The sequence below is a fragment of the Panulirus ornatus genome, chromosome 47, assembly GCF_036320965.1.
Source record: "Panulirus ornatus isolate Po-2019 chromosome 47, ASM3632096v1, whole genome shotgun sequence".
In the NCBI taxonomy this organism is placed as follows: Eukaryota; Metazoa; Arthropoda; class Malacostraca; order Decapoda; family Palinuridae; genus Panulirus; species Panulirus ornatus.
The window spans coordinates 14267519-14292618 of record NC_092270.1 but is presented as its reverse complement, the minus strand read 5'-3'; the positions used below and the strand labels follow the sequence as shown (position 1 = coordinate 14292618).

Sequence of the window (25100 nt, the reverse complement as noted above, 5' to 3'; positions counted from 1 at the left end):
TAGCAACTACAGATTCTCAACCTCTTCACAGTGAAACAAAGCTCCTCAGTGCAGTGACCCCTCAATATGCTCAGCACTCAGTTCCTTGAAACAGGACTAGACCTCTTCCACTCAAACCACTCTATAACTAACCAAAAACTCATGAAGAAATATTCAGTCTTATACCTCAGTTACATCTACTCTCAGATCCCTTCACCCCCAACAGATATAACCCTGATGATAGTTATACACACTGAAATTACCAAGCAAAAACAAAACTGCTAACCTCTCAACTCGCTGTCAAACTCAAAGTAACCAAATCTCAGAATCACACCTCAGTCAAACACAAGTCACACTTTCCTGTCTGTTCTCTGGATATCACCCACTGCTGCAACACTGCCAACATAATTTCAACATATCCCAAGACCCCTTATGCACATGATGCAACTATCATAAAGAAGACGCTGAATGCATATGATTCATTTCATTGCTTTCTCTGCACATAAGCATATACTCATTATAACTTTATGATCTGTGATCTTGACCATTGGATATGACCAGTTTCTTGAGTGCTGCTGGAGCCTCATAGAAATATAGGGGCCTCCTGGGGTAGGAAGAAAGTTTGTATTTGTATACATATATCCGTAGGGATAGGGGAGAAAGAATACCTACCATTTATTCCTTGTATGTCATAGAAGGCAACTAAAAGGGGAGGGAGTGGGGGCTGGAAATCTTCCCCTTCCATTTTTAATTTTCCAAAAGAAGGAACAGAGAAGGGGACCAAGTGAGGATATTCCCTCTAAGGCTCTGTCATCTTTTCTTAACGCTACCTCGCTGATGCGGGAAATGGTGAATGTATATGAAAGAAAAAAGAAATATTCTTTCTCTACTTCCATGGCAGGTAACTACTTTTAAGAAGTTGTCAGCAAGGACTTTGGAATATATAGTGCATAATATATGATTACACGACAGCTAGAGAATGGATGTGAGTGGATGTGGCCTTTCTTCACAGGGGATGGCGGTGCTGTTCCTTGTGGGGCTGTGTGGCATTGGGAATGGATGAAGGCAAGCAAGAATGAATCATGTATCCATGTGTATATGTATGTCTTTGTATATATTATTTTTTCATACATGATTGTCCTGCTGTATACCAGGTTAAGGCAGCTTCAAGTAGATGAACATAGTATCCTGGAACTTTGATATTGGGACATAAACATTTGAGGGATCAGACTTAAGGAATTTGAGGTATTAATCCAGCATTTTAACCTTTTGTTATAGGTGAAGAAAGTAGCATTTCATAGCATTAAAAGATTGTGAAAGTATGATTAGACGTGGAATCCATAGGCTTTTCTAAAGTCTGTGAATGATAATGTAATAGAGAAGTGAGTAGAAGAAATTTGGATCTTGATAAAGAATTGATAGAGAAGATATTTGTCTGTTTATTACAAATTGATTGGTTTCTGTCTCGTATGCTGTTTTGTTTATTTAGAGCAGCACAAATGAAACTGGTTCATGTACACTATGTGAAAAAAAAGAATTCTTTTTATTTCAGGGTGCTGATTTAGGGCTACCTTTAACAGCTCTTGGAGAATGTGCTCTTCATGTAGCAATTTACCAGGAAAATGGTGCTTCACTTCCACTAGTGGACTTCTTGGTGCAAAACAGTCATTCATTGGATCGGCAGACATTGGAAGGAAATACGCCTCTGCATTACTGTGTTATTTCCAACAAACCTGAGTGCATGAGGTTATTGCTGAGAGTGGGTGCCAACCCCAGCATTGAGAATAACAACGGCAAGAATCCACTGGACATTGCAAATGAACGTAACTGCAGGCTGATGGAGGATATGGTATGCTTATTCCAACATTTTCATATTTCTGCTTGTTTCATGTTAGTTCCTTTTCATAATTGATTTAAGTGACACAATACTTTGAGATAAATTCAGCCTCAGTGCAGTCTATTGTTTGAAGTTATATTAGCAGGGTTGGCATGTGAAGAGTGTTTTAGCTGTTTATATTGCCCAATTCTCTTTTGAATTTGAGTTATACACTATCCTGTTTCCATGGCATGTAACTGGTCATCAGTAAATATCAATTTCCAGACCTAGTAAGTAAAGAATTACCCAGTTACTTGTTCCCACCCTTACTCTGCAGTACCATAACTTTACAGATCAGTCTGCTAAGCTGTATTAATGCTTTTGTCTGTCACTGTGTTTGCCTCTGAAGAACATTTGTCTCTTGGTTTTGGCATTAATCTGTTTGGACCTGTTTGGGATAAATTTCCCCAATCTTTCTTTCTGACAAGACCATTGCTTCTCTGCTGTAACATAAGCTTTAAAAAGTCTTGAAGTTTGTGCTCCTTTGAACCATGAAATTCTTTTTGTTGAAGTATTTTTGACTTTGGATTAAGAAACAACCTGGCTTTCTTCTACAACATTTGAGGCATGAGAATGGCGGGGATTAGAATGTGATAGTTAAATTTTGGGAAAACAAGTTTTAAGAGTAAACAGTCATAGTTAAATTTTGGGAAAACAAGTTTTAAGAGTAAACAGTCATAACACTGAAAGAAAATTATATATATTGGTGAATTCAGTCTTATTTTGAAGGTATTTTATTACAGATTACAGGAACAGTAAAGTTGAGAGGATAATGCAGTCCAAAATCCTACACATAATAAAATGAATAGGTAGATAGATAGATAGATAGATAGATGGATGTCTGGGAGTGGATTTGGCAGCAGATGGAACCATAGAAGTGGAAGTGAGTCATAGGGTGGGGGAGGGGGCGAAAGTTCTGGGAGCGTTGAAAAATGTGTGGAAGGCGAGAATGTTATCTCGGAAAGCAAAAATAGGTATGTATGAAGGAGTAGTGGTTCCGACAATGTTATATGGTTGCGAGACGTGGGCTATGGATAGAGTTGTACGGAGGAGGGAGGATGTGCTGGAAATGAGATGTTTGAGGACAATATCTGGTGTGAGGTGGTTTGATCGAGTAAGAAATGAAAGGGTAAGAGAGATGTGTGGTAATAAAAAGAGTGTGGTTGAGAGAGCAGAAGAGGGTGTCTTGAAATGGTTCGGTCTCATGGAGAGAATGAGTGATGAAAGATTGACAGAGAGGATATATGTGTCAGAGGTGGAGGGTACGCCTTTCACCCTCCTGCATGTTCAGGCCCCCGATCACTCAAAATCTTTTTCACTCCTTTCCACCTCCAATTTGGTCTCCCACTTCTCCTTGTTCCCTCCACCTCTGACACATATATCCTCTTTGTCAGTCTTTCGTCACTCATTCTCTCCATGTGACCAAACCATTTCAAAACACCCTCTTCTGTTCTCTCAACCACACTCTTCTTACCACCACACATCTCTCTAACACTTTCATTACTTACTTGATCAAACCACCTCACACCACATATTGTCCTCAAACATCTCATTTCCAACACATCCACCCTCCTCTGCACAACTCTATCTATAGCCCTCGCCTCACAACCATATATCATTGTTGGAACCACTATTCCTTCAAACATACCCATTTTTGCTTTCCAAGATAACGTTCTCGACTTCCACACATTCTTCAACGCTCCCAGAACTTTCTCCCCCTCCCCCACCCAATGATTCACTTCCACTTTCATGGTTCCATCTGCCGCCAAATCCACTCTCAGATATCTAAAACACTTCACTTCCTTCAGTTTTTCTCCATTCAAACTTACCTCCCAATTGACTTGTCCCTCAACCCTACTGTATGTAATAACCTTGCTCTTATTCACATTTACTCTTAACTTTCTTCTTTGACACACTTTACCAAACTCAGTCACCAGCTTCTGCAGTCCTCACCCGAATTAGCCGCCAGCGCTGTATCATCAGTGAACAACAACTGACTCATTTCCCAAGCTCTCTCATCAGTAACATATTGCATACTTGCCCCTCTTTTCAAAACTCTTGCATTCACCTCCCTAAAAACCCCTTCTATAAACAAATTGAACAACGATGGAGACATCATTCGCCCCTGCCACAAACCAACATTCACTGACAACCAATCACTTTCCTCTCTTCCTACACATACACATGCCTTACATCCTCGACAAAAGCTTTTCACTGCTTCTAACAACTTGCCTCCCACACCATATATTCTTAATATCTTCCACAGAGCATCTCTATCAACTCTGTCATATGCCTTCTCCAGGCCCATATATGCTACATACAAATTCATTTGCTTTTCTAAGTATTTCTCACATACATTCTTCAAGGCAAACACCTGATCTACACATCCTCTACCACTTTTGAAACCATACTGCTCTTCCCCAATCTGATGCTCTGTACATTCCTTCACCATCTCAATCAATACCCTCCCATGTAATTTACCAGGAATATTCAGCAAACTTATACCTCTGTAATTTGGGCACTCACTTTTATCCCCTTTGCCTTTGTACAATGGCACTATGCAAGCATTCCACCAATCCTCAGGCACCTCACCATGAATCATACATACATTAAATAACCTTACCAACCAGTCAACAATACAATCAACCCCTTTTTTAATAAATTCCGCTGCAATACCATCCAATGCGTTTGATGATAGAGTGGCAGATATTGGGTGTTTTGGTCGAGGTGGTGTGCAAAGTGAGAGGGTTAGGGAAAATGATTTGGTAAACAGAGAAGAGGTAGTAAAAGATTTGCGGAAGATGGAAGCCGGCAAGGCAGCGGGTTTGGATGGTATTGCATTGGAATTTATTAAAAAAGGGGGTGACTGTATTATTGACTGGTTGGTAAGGTTATTTAATGTATGTATGACCCATGGTGAGGTGCCTGAGGATTGGAGGAATGCTTGCATAGTGCCATTGTACAAAGGCAAAGGGGATAAAAGTGAGTGCCCAAATTACAGAGGTATAAGTTTGTTGAGTATTCCTGGTAAATTGTATGGGAGGGTATTGATTGAGAGGGTGAAGGCATGTACAGAGCATCAGATTGGGGAAGAGCAGTGTGGTTTCAGAAGTGGTAGAGGATGTGTAAATCAGGTGTTTGCTTTGAAGAATGTATGTGAGAAATACTTAGAAAAGCAAATGGATTTGTATGTAGCATTTATGGATCTGGAGAAGGCAAATGATAGAGTTGATAGAGATGATCTGTGGAAGGTATTAAGAATATATGGTGTGGGAGGCAAGTTGTTAGAAGCAGTGAAAAGTTTTTATCAAGGATGTAAGGCATGTGTACGTGTAGGAAGAGAGGAAAGTGATTGGTTCTCAGTGAATGTAGGTTTGCGGCAGGGGTGTGTGATGTCTCCATGGTTGTTTAATTTGTTTATGGATGGGGTTGTTAGGGAGGTAAATGCAAGAGTTTTGGAAAGAGGAGCAAGTATGCATTCTGTTGTAGATGAGAGAGCTTGGGAAGTGAGTCAGTTGCTGTTCACTGATGATACAGCGCTGGTGGCTGATTTGGGTGAGAAACTGCAGAAGCTGGTGACTGAATTTGGTAAATTGTGTGAAAGAAGAAAGCTGAGAGTAAATGTGAATAAGACCAAGGTCATTAGGTACAGTAGGGTTGAGGGACAAGTCAATTGGGAGGTAAGTTTGAATGGAGATAAACTGAAGGAAGTTAAGTGTTTTAGATATCTGGGAGTGGATTTGGCAGCAGATGGAACCATGGAAGTGGAAGTGAATCATAGGGTGGGGGAGGGGGCGAAAGTTCTGGGAGCATTGAAGAATGTGTGGAAGTCGAGAACATTATCTCGGAAAGCAAAAATGGGTATGTTTGAAGGAATAGTGGTTCCGACAATGTTATATGGTTGCGAGGCATGGGCTATGGATAGAGTTGTGCGCAGGAGGGTGGATGTGCTGGAAATGAGATGTTTGAGGACAATATGTGGTGTGAGGTGGTTTGATTGAGTAAGTAATGATAGGGTAAGAGAAATATGTGGTAATAAAAAGAGTGTGGTTGAGAGAGCAGAAGAGGGTGTTTTGAAATGGTTTGGTCACATGAGAGAATGAGTGAGGAAAGATTGACCAAGAATATATATGTGTCAGAGGTGGAGGGAACGAGGAGAAGTGGAAGACCAAATTGGAGGTGGAAAGATGGAGTGAAAAAGATATTGAATGATTGGGGCCTGAACATGTAGGAGCATGAAAGGCGTGCAAGGAAAAGAGTGAATTGGAACAATGTGGTATACCGGGGTCAAGGTGCTGTCAATGGATTGAACCAGGGCATGTGAAGCGTCTGGGGTAAACCATGGAAAGTTCTGTGGGGCCTGGATGTAGAAAGGGAGCTGTGGTTTCGGTGCATTATTACATGACAGCTTGAGACTGAATGTGAACCAATGTGGCCTTTGTTGTCTTTTCCTAGTGCTACCTCACACACAAGAGGGGGGAGGGGGTTGTTTTTCATGTGTGGCGGGGTGGCGATGGGAATGAATAAAGGCAGACAGTATGAATTATGTACATGTGTATATATGTATATGACTGTGTGTGTATATATATGTATACATTGAGATGTATAGATATGTATATTTGTGTGTGTGGTCGTGTATGTATATACATGTGTATGTGGGTGGGTTGGGCTATTCTTTTGTCTGTTTCCTTGCGCTACCTCGCTAACGTGAGAGACAGCAACAAAGCAAAATAAAAAAATAATAATAATGTCTGTGTGTGTATATATATGTATACATTGAGATGTATAGGTATGTATATATGCCTGTGTGGACGTGTATGTATATACATGTGTATGTATGTGGGGTTCTTTTGTCTGTTTGCTTGCACTACCTTGCTAACGTGGGAGACAGTGTCAAAGTATAATTAATAAAATAAGTGAATAAATAAGATGAAACAAATTATTGTACATACCATATTCTTATGATGAGGGTGTGAATATTCTTACCCTTTCATTCCTAAGCTTGGTCTGTTTTTGAATTTCCTCCAGCCAAATAATCAAAAAATAAGAAATTTGATCTCATGAATGAATTCATCATGATACAGCACTGGTGGCTGATTCAGGTGAGAAACTGCAGAAGATGGTGACTGAGTTTGGTAAAGTGTATGAAAGAAGAAAGCTGAGAGTAAATTTGAATAAGAGCAAGGTTATTAGGTACAGTAGGGTTGAGGGATAAGTCTATTGGGAGGTAAGATTGAATGGAGAAAAACTGGAGGAAGAGAAGTGTTTTAGATATCTGGGAGTGGATTTGGTAGCAGGTGGAACCATGGAAGCACAAGTGAATCACAGGGTGGGGAAGGGGGCGAAAGTTCTGGGAACATTGAAAAATGTATGGAAGGCGAGAACATTATCTCGGAAAGCAAAAATGGATATGTATGAAGGAATAGTGGTTCCAACAATGTTATATGGTTGCGTGGTGTGGGCTATAGATAGAGTTGTGCAGAGGAGTAAGTAATGAAAGGGTAAGAGAGATATGTGGTGGTAAGAAGAGTGTGGTTGAGAGAGCAAAAGAGGGTGTTTTGAAATGGTTTGGTCACATGGAGAGAATGAGTGAGGCAAGATTGACAGAGTGGATATATGTGTCAGGTGGAGGGAACGAGTAGAAGTGGGAGACCAAATTGGAGGTGGAAGGATGGAGTGAAAAAGATTTTGAGCGATCGGGGCCAGAACATGTAGGAAGGTGAAAGGTGTGAAAGGAATAGAGTGAATTGGAACGATGTGGTATATCAAGGTCGACGTGCTGTCAGTGGATTGAACCAGGGCATGTGAAGTGTCTGGGGTAAGCCATGGAAAGTTCTTTGGGGCCTGGATGTGGAAAGGTGTGATTTTGGTGCATTGTCCATGACAGCTAGAGACTAAGTGTGAACGAATATGGCCTTTGCTGTCTTTTTCTAGCCCTACCTTGCCTGCATGTGGGGGGAGGGGGTTGTCATTTTATGTGTGGTGGGGTAGTGACGGGAATGAATAAAGGCAGCAAGTATGAATTATGTACATGTGTATATATGTATATGTCTGTGTATGTATATATTTGTATACATTGAAATGTATAGGTATGTATATGTGTGTGTGTGGATGTATATGTATATACATGTGTATATGGGTGGGTTGGGCCATTCTTTCGTCTTTTTCCTTGCGCTACCTCGCTGACGCAGGAGACAGCAACAAAGTATAATAAGATAAAAAAAATTAATAGATAAAAGACATGAAATATAAAAGACATTTAAAACAAAACTTTGTTAGGAGCTATATTCCCTTTAAAATGTCCTTAGTACTGCAATAATTTGTGTACTTGGTTTTAAGGCTGTTTCTTCCCTTAATAGTCATTGGGGGTTCAAATAGATTATCATAGAAATCATCATCTTATTCCTTAAAGTCACTACTTTGTCATTTTTTTTTCATACTTGATTGCTGTTTCTTGCATTTGCAAGGTAGTGTCAGGAACAGATGAAGAAAGGTTGCATGTGCTCTTATCCATTCTCTGTCTGTCATGTGTAATGCATCAAAACCACAGCTTCCCATTCACAACCAGGTCACACACACCTTTTTATGGTTTCCACCAGCCACTTCACATTATCCAATAGTAGCACATCTACCATTGTACCATTACAATTTACTCCATCCCTTGCATGCCTTTCTCCCTCCCACATGTTCAGACCCCAGTCACACAAAATATTTTTCACTCCATACTTCCATCTCTAATATGGTCTCCCCCTTCTCCTTGTTTCCTCCTCTTCTGACACACATATCATCTTTGTCAACTTCTCCTCATTCATGATCTCCATATATCAAAACTATTTCAGTACATGATTTGTTCCGGATGCTTCACATGTCTTGGTTCAGTCCACGGATAGTGCTTCAACCCCAGTATATCACATCGTTCCAATACAAACTATCCCATGCATGCCTTTTGCTCTCTTACATATTCAGGCCCCAATCACTCAAAATCTTTTTTACACCATTACTTAAGACAGCTAGAGAATGGATGTGAGTGGACACACCCTTTCTTTATCTGTTCTTGGCACTACCTTGCTTACTTGGGAAATTGCAATTGAATATGAAAAAATGAAAATTACCTCAGGACCCCTTTCTTAGAAAGGGTCCTGGTGTGACAAAGGTCTTTTGTCCAGAGGCTTATGTGTCCCTAGTCTTTGCTACTTCCAGTAACAGGGAAATCTTAACTTCTTTAGAGTGAGAAGTTTTTGAAGGAACTATTACCAGTTGCTCACCTGCCACCTTCCTCAGACAGCACATTTGCTTTAATGTGGCTCTCGAGATTCCTTCTTGAGGTAGTCTTCTTACTAGAAAATTTTCCTCTAAACTTTCCTCTTTCATGTGGGTATGCTCTCATGTTCATGGGACAAACTGCAGATGAGAAAAATGTAAGTTTATAAATTTGAAAAACTCGAGTCTGTACCCCATAGTTTCTCTCTCTCTAATTCTGTGCTTCCTATCATGTAACTAGGCTTCTATAGGAAATTGGATTGAAGCCTGATTATGTGTTAGGAAGCAGAGAGTCATAACGAATGGGGAATCATCTCTGTGGTCACTTGTTACAAGTGGGGCCCCTCAGGGATCTGTACTTAGGCCAATATTTTTCATTTATATTAACAATATTGACATAGGGCTAAATTGCTTAGTAATGAAGATTACAGATGACGCAAAGATCAGGAGTGCCATGTTAACTAAAGAAGATACATTTAGAATTACTAGAGAATCTAGATGAAATCTCAGAATGGTTTAGTGAATGGCAAATGGCATTTAACATCAGCCAATGACAGCTGTTACAGGTAGGTAACTGCAGCAAAAATTTTTATATGACCTATTGGGTTGCAATAGGTCAAATTCTTGTAGCATGGCAATGAAGCTGACAAGGAAGCAAATAGGATATTAGGATTTATTAATGGAAACTTTGCATACAAAAGCAAGGATGTGATGTTTCCACTATACCTAAGTCTAGTTAGACCACACCTCAAATATGCAGTGCAGTTTTAGTTCCCCCACTTAAGTAAGGATATTCCTAAATTAGAAGCAGTGTAGCAAAGAGCAACTAAATTGATTCCTTCCTTGTGAAACAAACCATATGAGGAGACACTGCAGGAATGAAGCATTTTCTTTCTAAGCAGGAGATACCACCAGGGCAAATTGATAGAATGTTTCAAAATACTTAAAGGATTCAGCAATGTCGTTATTGAAAACTTCTTTACTGTAGCACCAGAATTACAGATGGGAAGAAAGGAATTGAAACTGAAAGGTCTCCTAGTTAATCTAGACTGCACAAGATATTTGTTTGATGCATGGCATAAGCTCCCAGAAAATGTAGTTCAGAGCAGCAATCATAATATCTTCAAGATTGAGCTTGATTATGGACTTGTAACAATTTGGCACTGAATAATTCAATTAATCAATCATCATAACAGAGTGGTATGTCATGTTACCTTCTCACCTACTGATCTCTTCATGGCCATGTTTTGATTACATACCAACATTGATTAACCCATGCCACCTGCCTTGAGAGAGTAAGAATTGTTGTATTTTTCTTCATCAGCAGAAATAACATAGGTATAGTAAGAAGAGGGAATGTTGGGGTGAAGAGAGTGGTGAGAGCAAGTGAGCTTGGGAAGGAGACTTGTGTGAGGAAGTACCAGGAGAGACTGAGTGCAGAATGGAAAAGGGTGAGAGCAAAGGACGTAAGGGGAGTTGGGGAGGAATGGGATGTATTCAGGGAAGCAGTGATGGATTGTGCAAAAGATGCTTGTAGCATGAGAAACGTGGGAGGTGGGCAGATTAGAAAGGGTAGTGAGTGATGGGATGAAGAAGTAAGATTATTAGTGAAAGAGAAGAGACATTTGGACAATTTTTGCAGGGAAATAATGCAAATGAGTGGGAGATGTATAAAAGAAAGGGGCAAGATGTTAAGAGAAAGGTGCAAGAGGTAAAAAAGAGGGCAAATGAGAGTTGGGGTGAGGGAGTATCATTAAATTTTAGGAAGAATAAAAAGATGTTTTGGAAGGAGGTAAATAAAGTGCGTAAGACAAGAGAACAAATGGGGACATCGGTGAAGGGGGCAAATGGGGAGGTGAAAATTAGTAGTGGTGATGTGAGAAGGAGATGGAGTGAGTATTTTGAAGGTTTGTTGAATGTATTAGATGGTAGAGTGGCAGAAATAGGGTGTTTTGGTCGAGATGGAGTGCAAAGTGAAAGGGTCAGGGAGAATGGTTTGGTAAACAGAGAGGAGATAGTGAAAGCTTTGCAGAAGATGAAAGCCGGCAAGGCAGCGGGTTTGGATGGTATTGCAGTGGAATTTATTAAAAAAGGGGGTGACTGTGTTGTTGACTGGTTGGTGAGGATATTCATTGTATGTATGGCTCATGGCGAAGTACCTGAGGATTGGCGGAATACATGCATACTGCCATTGTTCAAATGCAAAGGGGATAAAGGTGAGTGTTCAAATTACAGAGATATAAGTTTGGTGAGTAATGCTGGGAAATTATATGGGAGGGCATTGATTGAGAGGGTGAAGGCATGTACAGAGCATCAAACTGGGGAAGAGCAGTATGGTTTCAGAAGTGGTAAAGGATGTGTAGATCAGGTGTTTGCTTTGTAGAATGTAAGTGAGAAATACTTAGAAAAACTAATGGATTTGTATTTAGCGTTTATGGATCTGGAGAAGGCATATGATAGAGTTGATAGAGATGCTCTGTGGAAGGTATTAAGATTATATGGTGTGGGAGGCAAGTTGCTTGAAGCAGTGAAAAGTCTTTATCGAGGATGTAAGTCATGTGTACGAGTAGGAAGAGAGGAAAGTGATTGGTTCCCAGTGAAAGTCGATTTGCGGCAGGGGTGCATGATGTCTCCATGGTTGTTTACTTTGTTTATGGAAAGGGTGGTTAGGGAGGTGAATGCAAGAGTTTTGTAGAGTGGGGAAAGTATGCAGTCTGATGTGGATGAGAGGGCTTGGGAAATGAGTCAGTTGTTATTCGCTCATGATACAGCGCTGGTGGCTGATTCATGTGAGAAATTGGAGAAGTTGGTGACTGAGTTTGGGAAAGTGTGAGAAAGAAAAAAGCTGAAGAGTAAATGTGAATAAGAGCAAGGTTATTAGATTCAGTAGGGTTAAGGGACAAGTCAATTGTGAGGTAAGTTTGAATGGAGAAAAACTGAAGGAAGTGAAGTGTTTTAGATATCTGGGAGTGGATTTAACAGCAGATGGAACCATGGAAGCGGAAGTGAGTCACAGGGTGGCGGAGGGGGCGAAGGTTCTGGGAGCGTTGAAGAATGTGTGGAAGGCGAGAACATTAATTTGGAAAGCAAAAATGGTATGTTTGAAATAATAGTGGTTCCAACAATGTTATATGGTTGCGAGGCATAGGCTATAGGTAGGGTTGTGCGGAGGAGGGTGGATGTATTGGAAATGAGATGTTTGAGGACAATATGTGGTATGAAGTGGTTTGATCAAGTAAGTAATGAAAGGGTAAGAGAGATGTGCAGTAATAAAAAGAGAGTGTTTGAGAGAGCAGAAGAGGGTGAATTAGAATAGTTTGGTCACATGGAGAGAATGAGTGAGGAAAGATTGACAAAGAGGATATATGTGTCAGAGGTGGAGGGAACAAGAAGTGGGAGACCAAATTGGAGGTGGAAAGATGGAGTGAAAAAGATTTGGAGCGATCGGGGCCTGAACATGCAAGAGGGTGAACGGCGAGCAAAGAATAGAGTGAATTGGAACGATGTGGTATACTGGGGTCGACGTGCTGTCAATGGATTGAACCAGGGCATGTGAAGCATCTGGGGTAAACTATGGAAAATTTTGTGGGGCCTAGATGTGGAAAAGGAGCTGTGGTTTCGGTGCATTACATATGACAGCTAGAGACTGAGTGTGAATGAATGTGGGTGGCTTTTGTTGTCTTTTCCCAGCGCTACCTTGCGCGTGCAGGGGGAGGGGGGGTGCCATTTCATGTGTGGCGACGGGAATGGCTGAGGTCAGCAAGTATGAATATGTATATACTTATATATTTATTTTGCTTTGTCGCTGTCTCACGCGTTAGCAAGGTAGCACAAGGAAACAGACGAAAGAATGGCCCAAACCACCCACATACACATGTGTATACATACACGTCCACACACACAGATATACATACCTATACATCTCAACGTATACATATATATACCCACACAGACATATACATATATACACATGTACATAATTCATACTGTCTGCCTTTATTCATTCCCATCGCCACCCCGCCACACATGAAATAACAACCCCCTCCCCCCTCATGTGTGCGAGGTAGTGCTAGGAAAAGACAACAAAGGCCACATTTGTTCACACTCGGTCTCTAGCTGTCATGTAATAATGCACCGAAACCACAGCTCCCTTTCCACATCCAGGCCCCACAGAACTTTCCATGGTTTACCCCAGATGCTTCACATGCCCTGGTTCAATCCATTGACAGCACGTCGACCCCGGTATACCACATCGGTCCAATTCACTTTATTCCTTGCACGCCTTTCGCCCTCCTGCATGTTCAGGCCCCGATCACTCAAAATCTTTTTCAGTCCATCCTTCCACCTCCAACTTGGTCTCCCACCTCTCCTTGTTCCCTCCACCTCTGACACATATATCCTCCCTGTCAACCTCTCATCACTCATTCTCTCCATGTGACCAAACCACTTCAAAACACCCCCCTCTGCCCTCTCAACCACACTCCCTTTACTACCACACCTCTCTCTTACCCTATTATTACTTACTCGATCAAACCACCTCACACCACATATTGTCCCCAAACGTATCATTGCCAGCACATCCACCCTCCTGCGCACAACTATATCCATAGCCCACGCCTTGCAGCCATACAACATGCTGGAACCACTATTCCTTCAAACATACCCATTTTTGCTCTCCGAGATAATGTTCTTGACTTCCACACATTCTTCAACACTCCCAGAATTTTCGCCCCCTCCCCCACCCCATGATTCACTTCCGCTTCCATGGTTCCATCCGCTGCCAAATCCACTCCCAGATATCTAAAGCACTTCACCTCCTCCAGTTTTTCTCCATTCAAACTCACCTCCCAATTGACTTGACCCTCAACCCTACTGTACCTAATAACCTTGCTCTTATTCACATTTACTCTCAACATGTACATGTGTATATATATATGTGTTTGTCTGTGTATGTATATGTATGTATACATTTGAAATGTATAGGTATGTATATGTGCCTGTGTGGGCATGTATGTATATACATATGTATGTGGGTGGGTTGGGTAATTCTTTCGTCTGCTTCCTTGCTCTACCTCACTTACATGGGAGACAGTGAGAAAGTAAAATAAATAGATAAATAGATAGTAAATCGTGAGGCTGGAAGTCAAGTTTATCCTTAATATTGTCTTTATAACAAAAAGTGATCGGATTCATGACACATTCATGTTTATTCTGCCTTGTGACTTTCCCATAAGCATTTCCTACAGGTTTATTAATCCTGCAAGGTATTTTGGTATTTTTTTCTACCTGTTTTCCATTTGGCACGTGCCAGTGGGAATGGAGGGTAGGGAGAGACTTTTGCTTGCTTTCAATTTCTACTGCTTTTTTTTTCTTTTTTTTTTTTAGGCCAATTCATCTCCCTTGGATCTGTGTGGTCTGTGTATCTGTGTTACTCTTTGTAACTCTCTCAGTTGAGGCTGCTTCTGAGTTGGTATCTAGTATTCAAATTTTGAGCAATAAGCAGCTAAGAGCAAGTGGGTTGATGATGTCATCTCTGTAGCAGTTTTTGATGTGCTTGAAGGGGGCCTGAAACAATCAAGCTGCTAGTATGTAGCTAGGAGGATAGTGACTGGTCAGGAAAGTCAGTATCCCACCACCACCACCACCACCAGGAAAACAGAGAATTAGACCCTATCCCCCATTTTTCCAGAGAAATTTCACATGCTGACAGGGCACTGCCTTGGAGGAAAAAGTTTTATCAGATTTTAAAACCTATATTTTTATGAGTGCTTTTGCAAGTAATAAGTTTCACAATTGTTTTAGCTGTAGTGTTTTCTGATGGTTCTTTGTTTGTTTCAGCTGACCCAAGCACAGCAGCAGAAGAAGTCTATGTTTGAGAATGTCGAATATGAATGGAATCTTTCTGATGATAACTTGACTGATATGTCAGATGATGATGAAATTTTCAAGGTTAGTAGCATTTTAGACATTTCTTTAACATAGTTTTACCATTGCAATGACATATTGAAGAATTTGGTAAGAACAAGAGAAAAACTATTGTTGTTGGGCACAAATTTGGGGGGTAAATTACATTCTTCACGTAGCAACTGTTTGCAGCAATTAAAAGGATAGACCCATACAAGGGAATGGATGGTTTAGAATCATCACAATCATTGTGCTAGCAAGATGGACTTGTAGTTTTAGTGACAAGCCAGTACGTTTTCGTGGTTGCTTATGTACACTATCTTCGATTACTAGACGTTGAAGAACCTCACATTTTCGGTAATGATTGTATTTATTTTAGAGTTTGTTTGTAGTATGTCATCTGCAAGAAAAGAATAGAAAGTCCTCATCTTTTACCAGTTTTGAATTTGATTCAAACAATTGTCATAAGACCAACTCTGATCAAGAATTGTAAATTCAAGTTAATCAAGGATCTGATACTAGTAAAAGGGACAAAGAAGTTTTCTTGATTGCAAGTTTTCTCAGGCTGCTTAGTTTTAACATACCTCAAGACTTCACAAGAAACATAAGTGAATCCTAAACAGCTACATATAGTGCTTGTGCATGGTAAGTTTTTGCATTCAAAAGAATAGCAAGAACACTTTCTTGGCATATCATCTTTTTCAAAATAGTTGGACCTTGAAACAAAGAAGTTTAGCTACCCTGATAGATTATCCCCCATTTCTAAAACCTCTTCTGTGGGTCATTTATTCACAGACCATAAATTTGAGTGAAGCATTTGTTCCTTGTTGTTAGCACAGGCTTATTCAGTGAGGTTTTAGCTTGCATATTGGTTAACATCCAAAAAAGTTCAATCAGCAGTGTGAGCCAGGTTAGTTTATACAATTATGTTTAAAATGAAGAAGGGTACTTTGTTGTTTTGAACTATAGAGCTACTTGGAGAAGGTTTTGGATTTCCATGCAGATATCAGTAAGTGTATAATGACAGAGCTACAGGCAATTTACATTTTTTTAAAAAGTATGAGAATCATACATATATTCAGCTGTAGACTGCTGGTAGGAAGATCTGAATTAACAGAGTAGGTAATGTAGAACATCTTTGAGAGCTGCAATATATTTGATTCAGTTTAAAGATGTTCTGTATCTAGTGATTCACATACATTGGCTCAGCAGCAGCAGGTAGCTCTAAGATTATGAAATGTATGGGCAGAAGAACCTGGATATTCCATCTCAGAGTTGAACAAAGCTCAAGGGAAAGAGGAATGAAAGGGTTGTGAATGTACTAGAGGTAAAATCTGGGGTTAGTGTAAGAGTGCGCACAGGAAGGGGGTGGCACTTAAGCTGAAGAAGGAATTGTTGGAATGTGTGAAGGGGTTTGATGAAGTGAGCCCAAGATTGATGTAGGTGAAAATTAAAGTGGATTACCAAAGGTGGGTGACTGTAACTGCCTATGCACCAGATAATGAGAGGAGTAAGGAAGAGGTGAATATTCTGGGAGTTGGGTGATTGCATCAGCATTCTTAATGTGAGGGATCAAATAATAGTGATAAGCGATTTGAATGCAAGAGTAGTTAATATTGCAGCTGAGAGTAATTTTGGGGTGGGCAACCCATTGTGATTAAAAATGAACAGCTTGTCAAGATGTGTGCTAAATAGGACTTATAATTGAGAATACCAGGTTTAAAAAAAAGGGGATATACATAAATTGGGTCAGAATTAAGGGAGATGGCATCCCCCTTTTTGTCTACATAAGGGGATGGTTAACGTTTTTTTTTTTTTTTTTTTTTTTTTTTTTATATTCTCTCAAATGTCACCATAAAGTAGCATTATGCACTTCCTTGGTTGCTTTTTCCTCAGTTTTCACTTGAAGAGTATACTTTTGGGCCTCTTTCCTAACCCACACTCCCTACATCCCTCTTGTTAAAATTTTGCACTTCAAGCATTGAACATATGTATAGGTGAATGGGGTTAAGCAAGCATTACTTGATGTTCTAATTGATAGGGATGCTAAAGTCATACTTTTGCATGTAAATACACTGAGGGACAACTGAGAGGGCAAAAATAGTTATGTTTGAAGGTATAGTAGTCCTAACAATGTAACATGGAGGCAAGGCATGAGCTATGAATAAGGCTGTTGGAGAAAAGATGTGTTGAAAGTGGAAGTTGAATGCTTGAGGACAATATGTAGTGTAAGGTGGTTTGATTAAGTAATGAAAGGGTAAGAGAGATGTGTGGTACTGAAAAGAGTATGGTTGAGAGAGCAGAAGAGGGTGTACAAAAATGGTTTGGACAAGGAGAGAATGAGAAAGAGGATATTTGTGTTACAGGTGGAGGGAACAAGGAAGGGGAGACCAAATTGAAGATAGAAGGATGGAATGAAAAAGATTCTGAATGACTAGGGGTTAGATATGCAGGAGGGTGAAAGGCATGCATATGATAGTGAATGTGGTATACTGGGGTTGACATGATGTCAGTGGATTGAACCAGAGCATGTGAAGCATCCTGGGTAAACCATGGAAAAGTCTGTATGGCTTGGTTGTGGACAGGGAGCTATGGTTTCAGGGCATCTCATGTGGTAGCTAGAGAATGGATGTGAGTAGGTGTGGCCTTTCTTCTGTTCCTGAGGCTACCTTGCTAAGTATGAAAGAAAGAAAAATATGAGCAATAAGTGCACATGTTTAAGTTTAGCATATACAGAAAGCCTACCAATGTTTGTTCATATATTCATTATTACAGAGCTCAACATGACAGAGTTAAGTCATCCTCATTTCCGTTGATGTTCCTTTGGGCATTACATATATGTAGTTGAGAATTTGATAATGATGAGTTTGAGAAGATATCATCTATCAGATCAAAGTTAAAGTATCCTAGATCTTTCATTGATTTTTTTTTTTTTTTTTTTTTTATACTTTGTCGCTGTCTCCCGCGTTTGCGAGGTAGCGCAAGGAAACAGACGAAAGAAATGGCTCAACCCCCCCCCATACACATGTACATACACACGTCCACACACGCAAATATACATACCTACACAGCTTTCCATGGTTTACCCCAGACGCTTCACATGCCTTGATTCAATCCACTGACAGCACGTCAACCCCTGTATACCACATCGCTCCAATTCACTCTATTCCTTGCCCTCCTTTCACCCTCCTGCATGTTCAGGCCCCGATCACACAAAATCTTTTTCACTCCATCTTTCCACCTCCAATTTGGTCTCCCTCTTCTCCTCGTTCCCTCCACCTCCGACACATATATCCTCTTGGTCAATCTTTCCTCACTCATTCTCTCCATGTGCCCAAACCATTTCAAAACACCCTCTTCTGCTCTCTCAACCACGCTCTTTTTATTTCCACACATCTCTCTTACCCTTACGTTACTTACTCGATCAAACCACCTCACACCACACATTGTCCTCAAACATCTCATTTCCAGCACATCCATCCTCCTGCGCACAACTCTATCCATAGCCCACGCCTCGCAATTATACAACATTGTTGGAACCACTATTCCTTCAAACATACCCATTTTTGCTTTCCGAGATAATGTTCTCGACTTCCACACATTTTTCAAGGCTCCCAAAATTTTCGCCCCCTCCCCCACCCTATGATCCACTTCCGCTTCCATGGTTCCATCCGCTGACAGATCCACTCCCAGATATCTAAAACACTTCACTTCCTCCAGTTTTTCTCCATTCAAACTCACCTCCCAATTGACTTGACCCTCAACCCTACTGTACCTAATAACCTTGCTCTTATTTACATTTACTCTTAACTTTCTTCTTCCACACACTTTACCAAACTCAGTCACCAGCTTCTGCAGTTTCTCACATGAATCAGCCACCAGCGCTGTATCATCAGCGAACAACAACTGACTCACTTCCCAAGCTCTCTCATCCCCAACAGACTTCATACTTGCCCCTCTTTCCAGGACTCTTGCATTTACCTCCCTAACAACCCCATCCATAAACAAATTAAACAACCATGGAGACATCACACACCCCTGCCGCAAACCTACATTCACTGAGAACCAATCACTTTCCTCTCTTCCTACACGTACACATGCCTTACATCCTCGATAAAAACTTTTCACTGCTTCTAACAACTTGCCTCCCACACCATATATTCTTAATACCTTCCACAGAGCATCTCTATCAACTCTATCATATGCCTTCTCCAGATCCATAAATGCTACATACAAATCCATTTGCTTTTCTAAGTATTTCTCACATACATTCTTCAAAGCAAACACCTGATCCACACATCCTCTACCACTTCTGAAACCGCACTGCTCTTCCCCAATCTGATGCTCTGTACATGCCTTCACCCTCTCAATCAATACCCTCCCATATAATTTACCAGGAATACTCAACAAACTTATACCTCTGTAATTTGAGCACTCACTCTTATCCCCTTTGCCTTTGTACAATGGCACTATGCACGCATTCCGCCAATCCTCAGGCACCTCACCACGAGTCATACATACATTAAATAACCTTACCAACCAGTCAACAATACAGTCACCCCCTTTTTTAATAAATTCCACTGCAATACCATCCAAACCTGCTGCCTTGCCGGCTTTCATCTTCCGCAAAGCTTTTACTACCTCTTCTCTGTTTACCAAATCATTTTCCCTAACCCTCTCACTTTGCACACCACCTCGACCAAAACACCCTATATCTGCCACTCTGTCATCAGACACATTCAACAAACCTTCAAAATACTCATTCCATCTCCTTCTCACATCACCACTACTTGTTATCACCTCCCCATTTACGCCCTTCACTGAAGTTCCCATTTGCTCCCTTGTCTTACGCACCCTATTTACCTCCTTCCAGAACATCTTTTTATTCTCCCTAAAATTTACTGATAGTCTCTCACCCCAACTCTCATTTGCCCTTTTTTTCACCTCTTGCACCTTTCTCTTGACCTCCTGTCTCTTTCTTTTATACTTCTCCCACTCAATTGCATTTTTTCCCTGCAAAAATCGTCCAAATGCCTCTCTCTTCTCTTTCACTAATACTCTTACTTCTTCATCCCACCACTCACTACCCTTTCTAAACAGCCCACCTCCCACTCTTCTCATGCCACAAGCATCTTTTGCGCAATCCATCACTGATTCCCTAAATACATCCCATTCCTCCCCCACTCCCCTTACTTCCATTGTTCTCACCTTTTTCCATTCTGTACACAGTCTCTCCTGGTACTTCCCCACACAGGTCTCCTTCCCAAGCTCACTTACTCTCACCACCTTCTTCACCCCAACATTCACTCCTCTTTTCTGAAAACCCATACTAATCTTCACCTTAGCCTCCACAAGATAATGATCAGACATCCCTCCAGTTGCACCTCTCAGCACATTAACATCCAAAAGTCTCTCTTTCGCACGCCTGTCAATTAACACGTAATCCAATAACGCTCTCTGGCCATCTCTCCTACTTACATAAGTATACTTATGTATATCTCGCTTTTTAAACCAGGTATTCCCAATCATCAGTCCTTTTTCAGCACATAAATCTACAAGCTCTTCACCATTTCCATTTACAACACTGAACACCCCATGCATACCAATTATTCCCTCAACTGCCACATTACTCACCTTTGCATTCAAATCACCCATCACTATAACCCGGTCTCGTGCATCAAAACCGCTAACACACTCATTCAGCTGCTCCCAAAACACTTGCCTCTCATGATCTTTCTTCTCATGCCCAGGTGCATATGCACCAATAATCACCCACCTCTCTCCATCAACTTTCAATTTTACCCATATTAATCGAGAATTTACTTTCTTACATTCTATCACATACTCCCACAACTCCTGTTTCAGGAGTATTGCTACTCCTTCCCTTGCTCTTGTCCTCTCACTAACCCCTGACTTCACTCCCCAGACATTCCCAAACCACTCTTCCCCTTTACCCTTGAGCTTCGTTTCACTCAGAGCCAAAACATCCAGGTTCCTTTCCTCAAAAGAAACATACTACCTATCTCTCCTTTTTTCACATCTTGGTTACATCCACACACATTTAGGCACCCCACTCTGAGCCTTCGAGGAGGGTGATCACTCCCCGCGTGACTCCTTCTGTTTCCCATTTTAGAAAGTTAATACAAGGAGGGGAGGATTTCCGGCCCCCCGCTCCCGTCCCCTCTAGTCGCTTTCTACGACACGCGAGGAATACGTGGGAAGTATTCTTTCACCCCTATCCCCAGGGATAATATACATATATATATACATATACACACACACACACATACACACACATACGCACATACACACACACACACACACATACATATATATACATATGAAAAATGTAAGAAACAATTTAGAAAACAAACTTTTAGCTTGAAATGAATGAAAAAAAATGAATGTCACATAATGGTTCAACCTCTGGCTATGGAAAAGGAAATGTACAATTTATTCACACAAACGTCAATAGCAGTTCTCATCAATTTCACCACTGTATCAATAAGCTTCAATATATATATATATATATATATATATATATATATATATATATATATATATATATATGGGTTGAAAAACAAACTTATACCTCTGTAATTTGAATACTCACCTTTATCCCCTTTGTCTTTGTACAATGGCACTATGCATGCATTCCACCAATCCTCAGGCACTTTACCATGAACCATGAATACTGAATATCCTTACCAACCAGTCAACAACACAGTCAACCAATTTTCTTTTATAAATTCAACTGCAATACCATCCAAACCCACTGCCTTACCGGCTTTCATCTTCCGCAAAACTTTCACTACCTCTTCTCTGTTTACCATACCATTCTCCCTGACCCTTCTCACCTCGCACACCACCTCGACCAAAACACCCTATATCTGCCACTCTATCATCAAATACATTCAACAAACCTTTACAATACTCACTCCATCTTCTCACTTCACCACTAATTGTTATTACCTCCCCATTAGCCCCCTTCACTGACGTTCCCATTTTTTCTCTTTTATAGCTGATGTTATATAAGGCAATAACTGTACATCTATGATAATGTAGGGTTAAATAATGCACTAGTACAATAACTGTATATCTATGATAATGTGGGGTTAAATAATGCACTAGTACAATAACCAATTCTAAAATTCATTGATAAATCCCTTAATTTGGCAAAAAAATCATTTTATAGAGTTAAACCTAAACTTCCCCTTGATACCAAGAATCTTTTAATTCTCCCTTTTAGTGATAATTTTACATTATTTCCTTGGTTGCTTAAATCTTTTAATGTAAATGTAGCCTTCAGCAATAACATTACCACAAAAAATATCTTAATCAAAAACTCCAGAAAATTCTGTGGGCTGTGTTTACAGAATACCTTGCAAAAATTGTAACATGTTTTATGGTGGGCAGACTGGTAAGGATCTTTATATTAGACTTAAGCAACATAAATATAGTATGAGAATAGAACAAGAATCAATTGCTTTGTTTAATCATGTTGAAAATTATGACCACTGTATTGACTGGAGTGATGCCAATTTAGTTATTAACTGTATCTCCTTTACCACAAGAAATATCCTTGAATCTTCTATTATTAAATACACAAAGAATTGTAACGTTAATATTAGTGAAGGTTGGCACAAACTGGATGCTTTGTTATAGGCCAAATTTATAAACAATTCCCTTTCTTGTCCACATGATAAAAATTTTATGACAGGCATCATGCCAAACACAAACAGCAGCAAAAAAAGCACCACCATCCTGTGATGTTTGTTTACCAATGGCATCTCAGCTATGTCTCTTCCTTGTTTATCAACTGACTGTTCTATGTCTTCTCTCTCATTCTTGTATCTCCCCTGATGATATGATCGTTACACAAAAGTGCACCAGGAAAAGACAACAAGGGCCACATTCATTCACACTCAGTCTCTACCTGTCATGTGTAATGCACTGAAACCACAGCTCCCTTTCCACATCCAGGCCCCATAAAACTTTCCATGGTTTACCCCAGACGCTTCACATGCCCTGGTTCAATCCATTAACTGCATGTCGACCCTGGTATACCATATCGTTCCAATTCACTCTATTCCTTGCAAGCCTTTCACTGTCCTGTATGTTCAGGCGCTGATCGCTCAAAATCTTTTTCACTCCATCCTTCCACCAACAGTTTGGTCTCCCACTTCTCCTTCCTCCACCTCTGACACATATATCCTCCTGGTCAATCTCTCCTCACTCATTCTCTCCATGTGACCAAACCATTTCAACACACCCTCTTCTGCTCTCTCAACCACGTTCTTTTTATTTCCACACATCTCCTTCACCCTTTCATTACTTACTTGATCAAACCACCTCACACCATATATTGTCCTCAGACATTTCATTTCCAACACATCCACCCTCCTCCACACAACCCTATCCATAGCCCATGCCTCGCAACCATATAACATTGTTGAAACCACTATTGCTTCAAACATACCCATTTTTTTGTTCTTCAAGATAATGTTCTCACCTTCCTCACATTCTTCAATGCTCCCAGAACCTTCACCCCCCTCCCCCACCCTGTGACTCACTTCCACTTCCATGGTTCCATCTGCTTCTAAATCCATTCTCAGATATCTAAAACACTTCACTTCCTCCAGTTTTCTCCATTCAAACCTACCTCTCACTTAACTTGTCCCTCAACCCTACTGAACCTAATAACCATGCTCTTCACATTTACTCTCAGCTTTCTTCTTTCACACACTTTACCAAACTCAATCACCAACTTCTGCAGTTTCTCACCTGCATCCGCCACCAGCACTTTATCATCAGCAAACAACAATTGACTCACTTTCCCATGCCCTCTCATCCTCAACAGACTGCATACTTGCCCCTCTTTTCAAAACTTGCATTCACCTCCCTGACTACCCTATCCATAAACAAATTAGATAACCATGGAGACATCACGCACCCCCGCCGTAAACCAACATTCACTTTCCTCTCTTCCTACTCATACATACACATGCCTTACATCCTTAGTAAAACTTTTCACTGCTTCTAGCAACTTACTTTCCACACCATATACTCATAAAATTTTCCACAAAGCATCTCTATCCCCCCTATCATATGCCTTCTCCAGATCCATAAATGCTACGTAGAAATCCATCTTTTTTCTAAGTATTTCTCACAAACATTTTTCAAAGTAAACACCTGATCCACATGTCCTCTACCACTTCTGAAACCATATTGCTCTTCCCCAATTGATGCTTTGTACATGCCTTTACCCTCTCAATCAATATCCTCCCATATAAATTCCTAGGAATACTCAATATACTTATGCCTTGATAATTTGAACTCACACTTTTATCCCCTTTGCCTTTGTACAATGGCACTATGCATGCGTTCCGCCAATCCTCAGGCACTTCACCATGATCCATACATACACTGAATATCCTTACCAACCAATCAACAGCACAGTTACCCCCCCTTTTTTTTTTTATAAATTCCACTGCAATGCTACCCAAACCCGCTGCCTTGCCGGCTTTCATGTTCCGCAAAGCTTTCACTACTTCTTCTCTGTTCACCAAACCATTCTCCCTGACCCCTCTCACTTTGCACTCCACCCTGACCAAAACACCCCATATCTGCATCAAACACATTCAACAAACCTTCAAAATATTCACTCCATCTTCTCACTTCATCACTACTTGTTATTACCTCCCCATTTGCTCCCTTCAACAATGTTCCCATTACATTCATCTTAACCATTCTGTTTCTTGGTATTTGATCGTGGCCGCTGGTAATTTTAACCATTCTGTTTCTTGGTATTTGATCGTGGCCGCTGGTAATTGCTACTGCACCTCATGAAGAGTTGTTAACTGTCAGTATCATCTAGTTGTATAAGTTGTAGTGGAGCATTGGTGATAGTGTAATGTTGGTGGTTGTGGTGGTGCTTATAGTAGTGGCAGAGGAGGCTGGTGGAGTTAATCCCACCATCAGTCCCTTATTCTTCCCTTTTCCCTCCTGCATATGGTGGCGATACCTCACAAAATTATTGTAATTATGTGTATACAATAAAGTACCAAAATATACATACATA

General features: G+C 40.5%; 1 protein-coding gene across 1 annotated transcript in view; it reads left to right on the top strand.

Moving 5' to 3' along the window:
- Window positions 1–25100, top strand: part of LOC139763546 (arf-GAP with SH3 domain, ANK repeat and PH domain-containing protein 1-like) — a 272263-nt gene that overhangs the window by 83838 nt on the left and 163325 nt on the right. The window contains exons 6-7 of the mRNA XM_071689748.1: window positions 1532–1828; window positions 14954–15064. Of these exons, the coding sequence (XP_071545849.1) occupies window positions 1532–1828; window positions 14954–15064 (408 nt within the window). The remainder of the gene's footprint in view (window positions 1–1531; window positions 1829–14953; window positions 15065–25100) is intronic.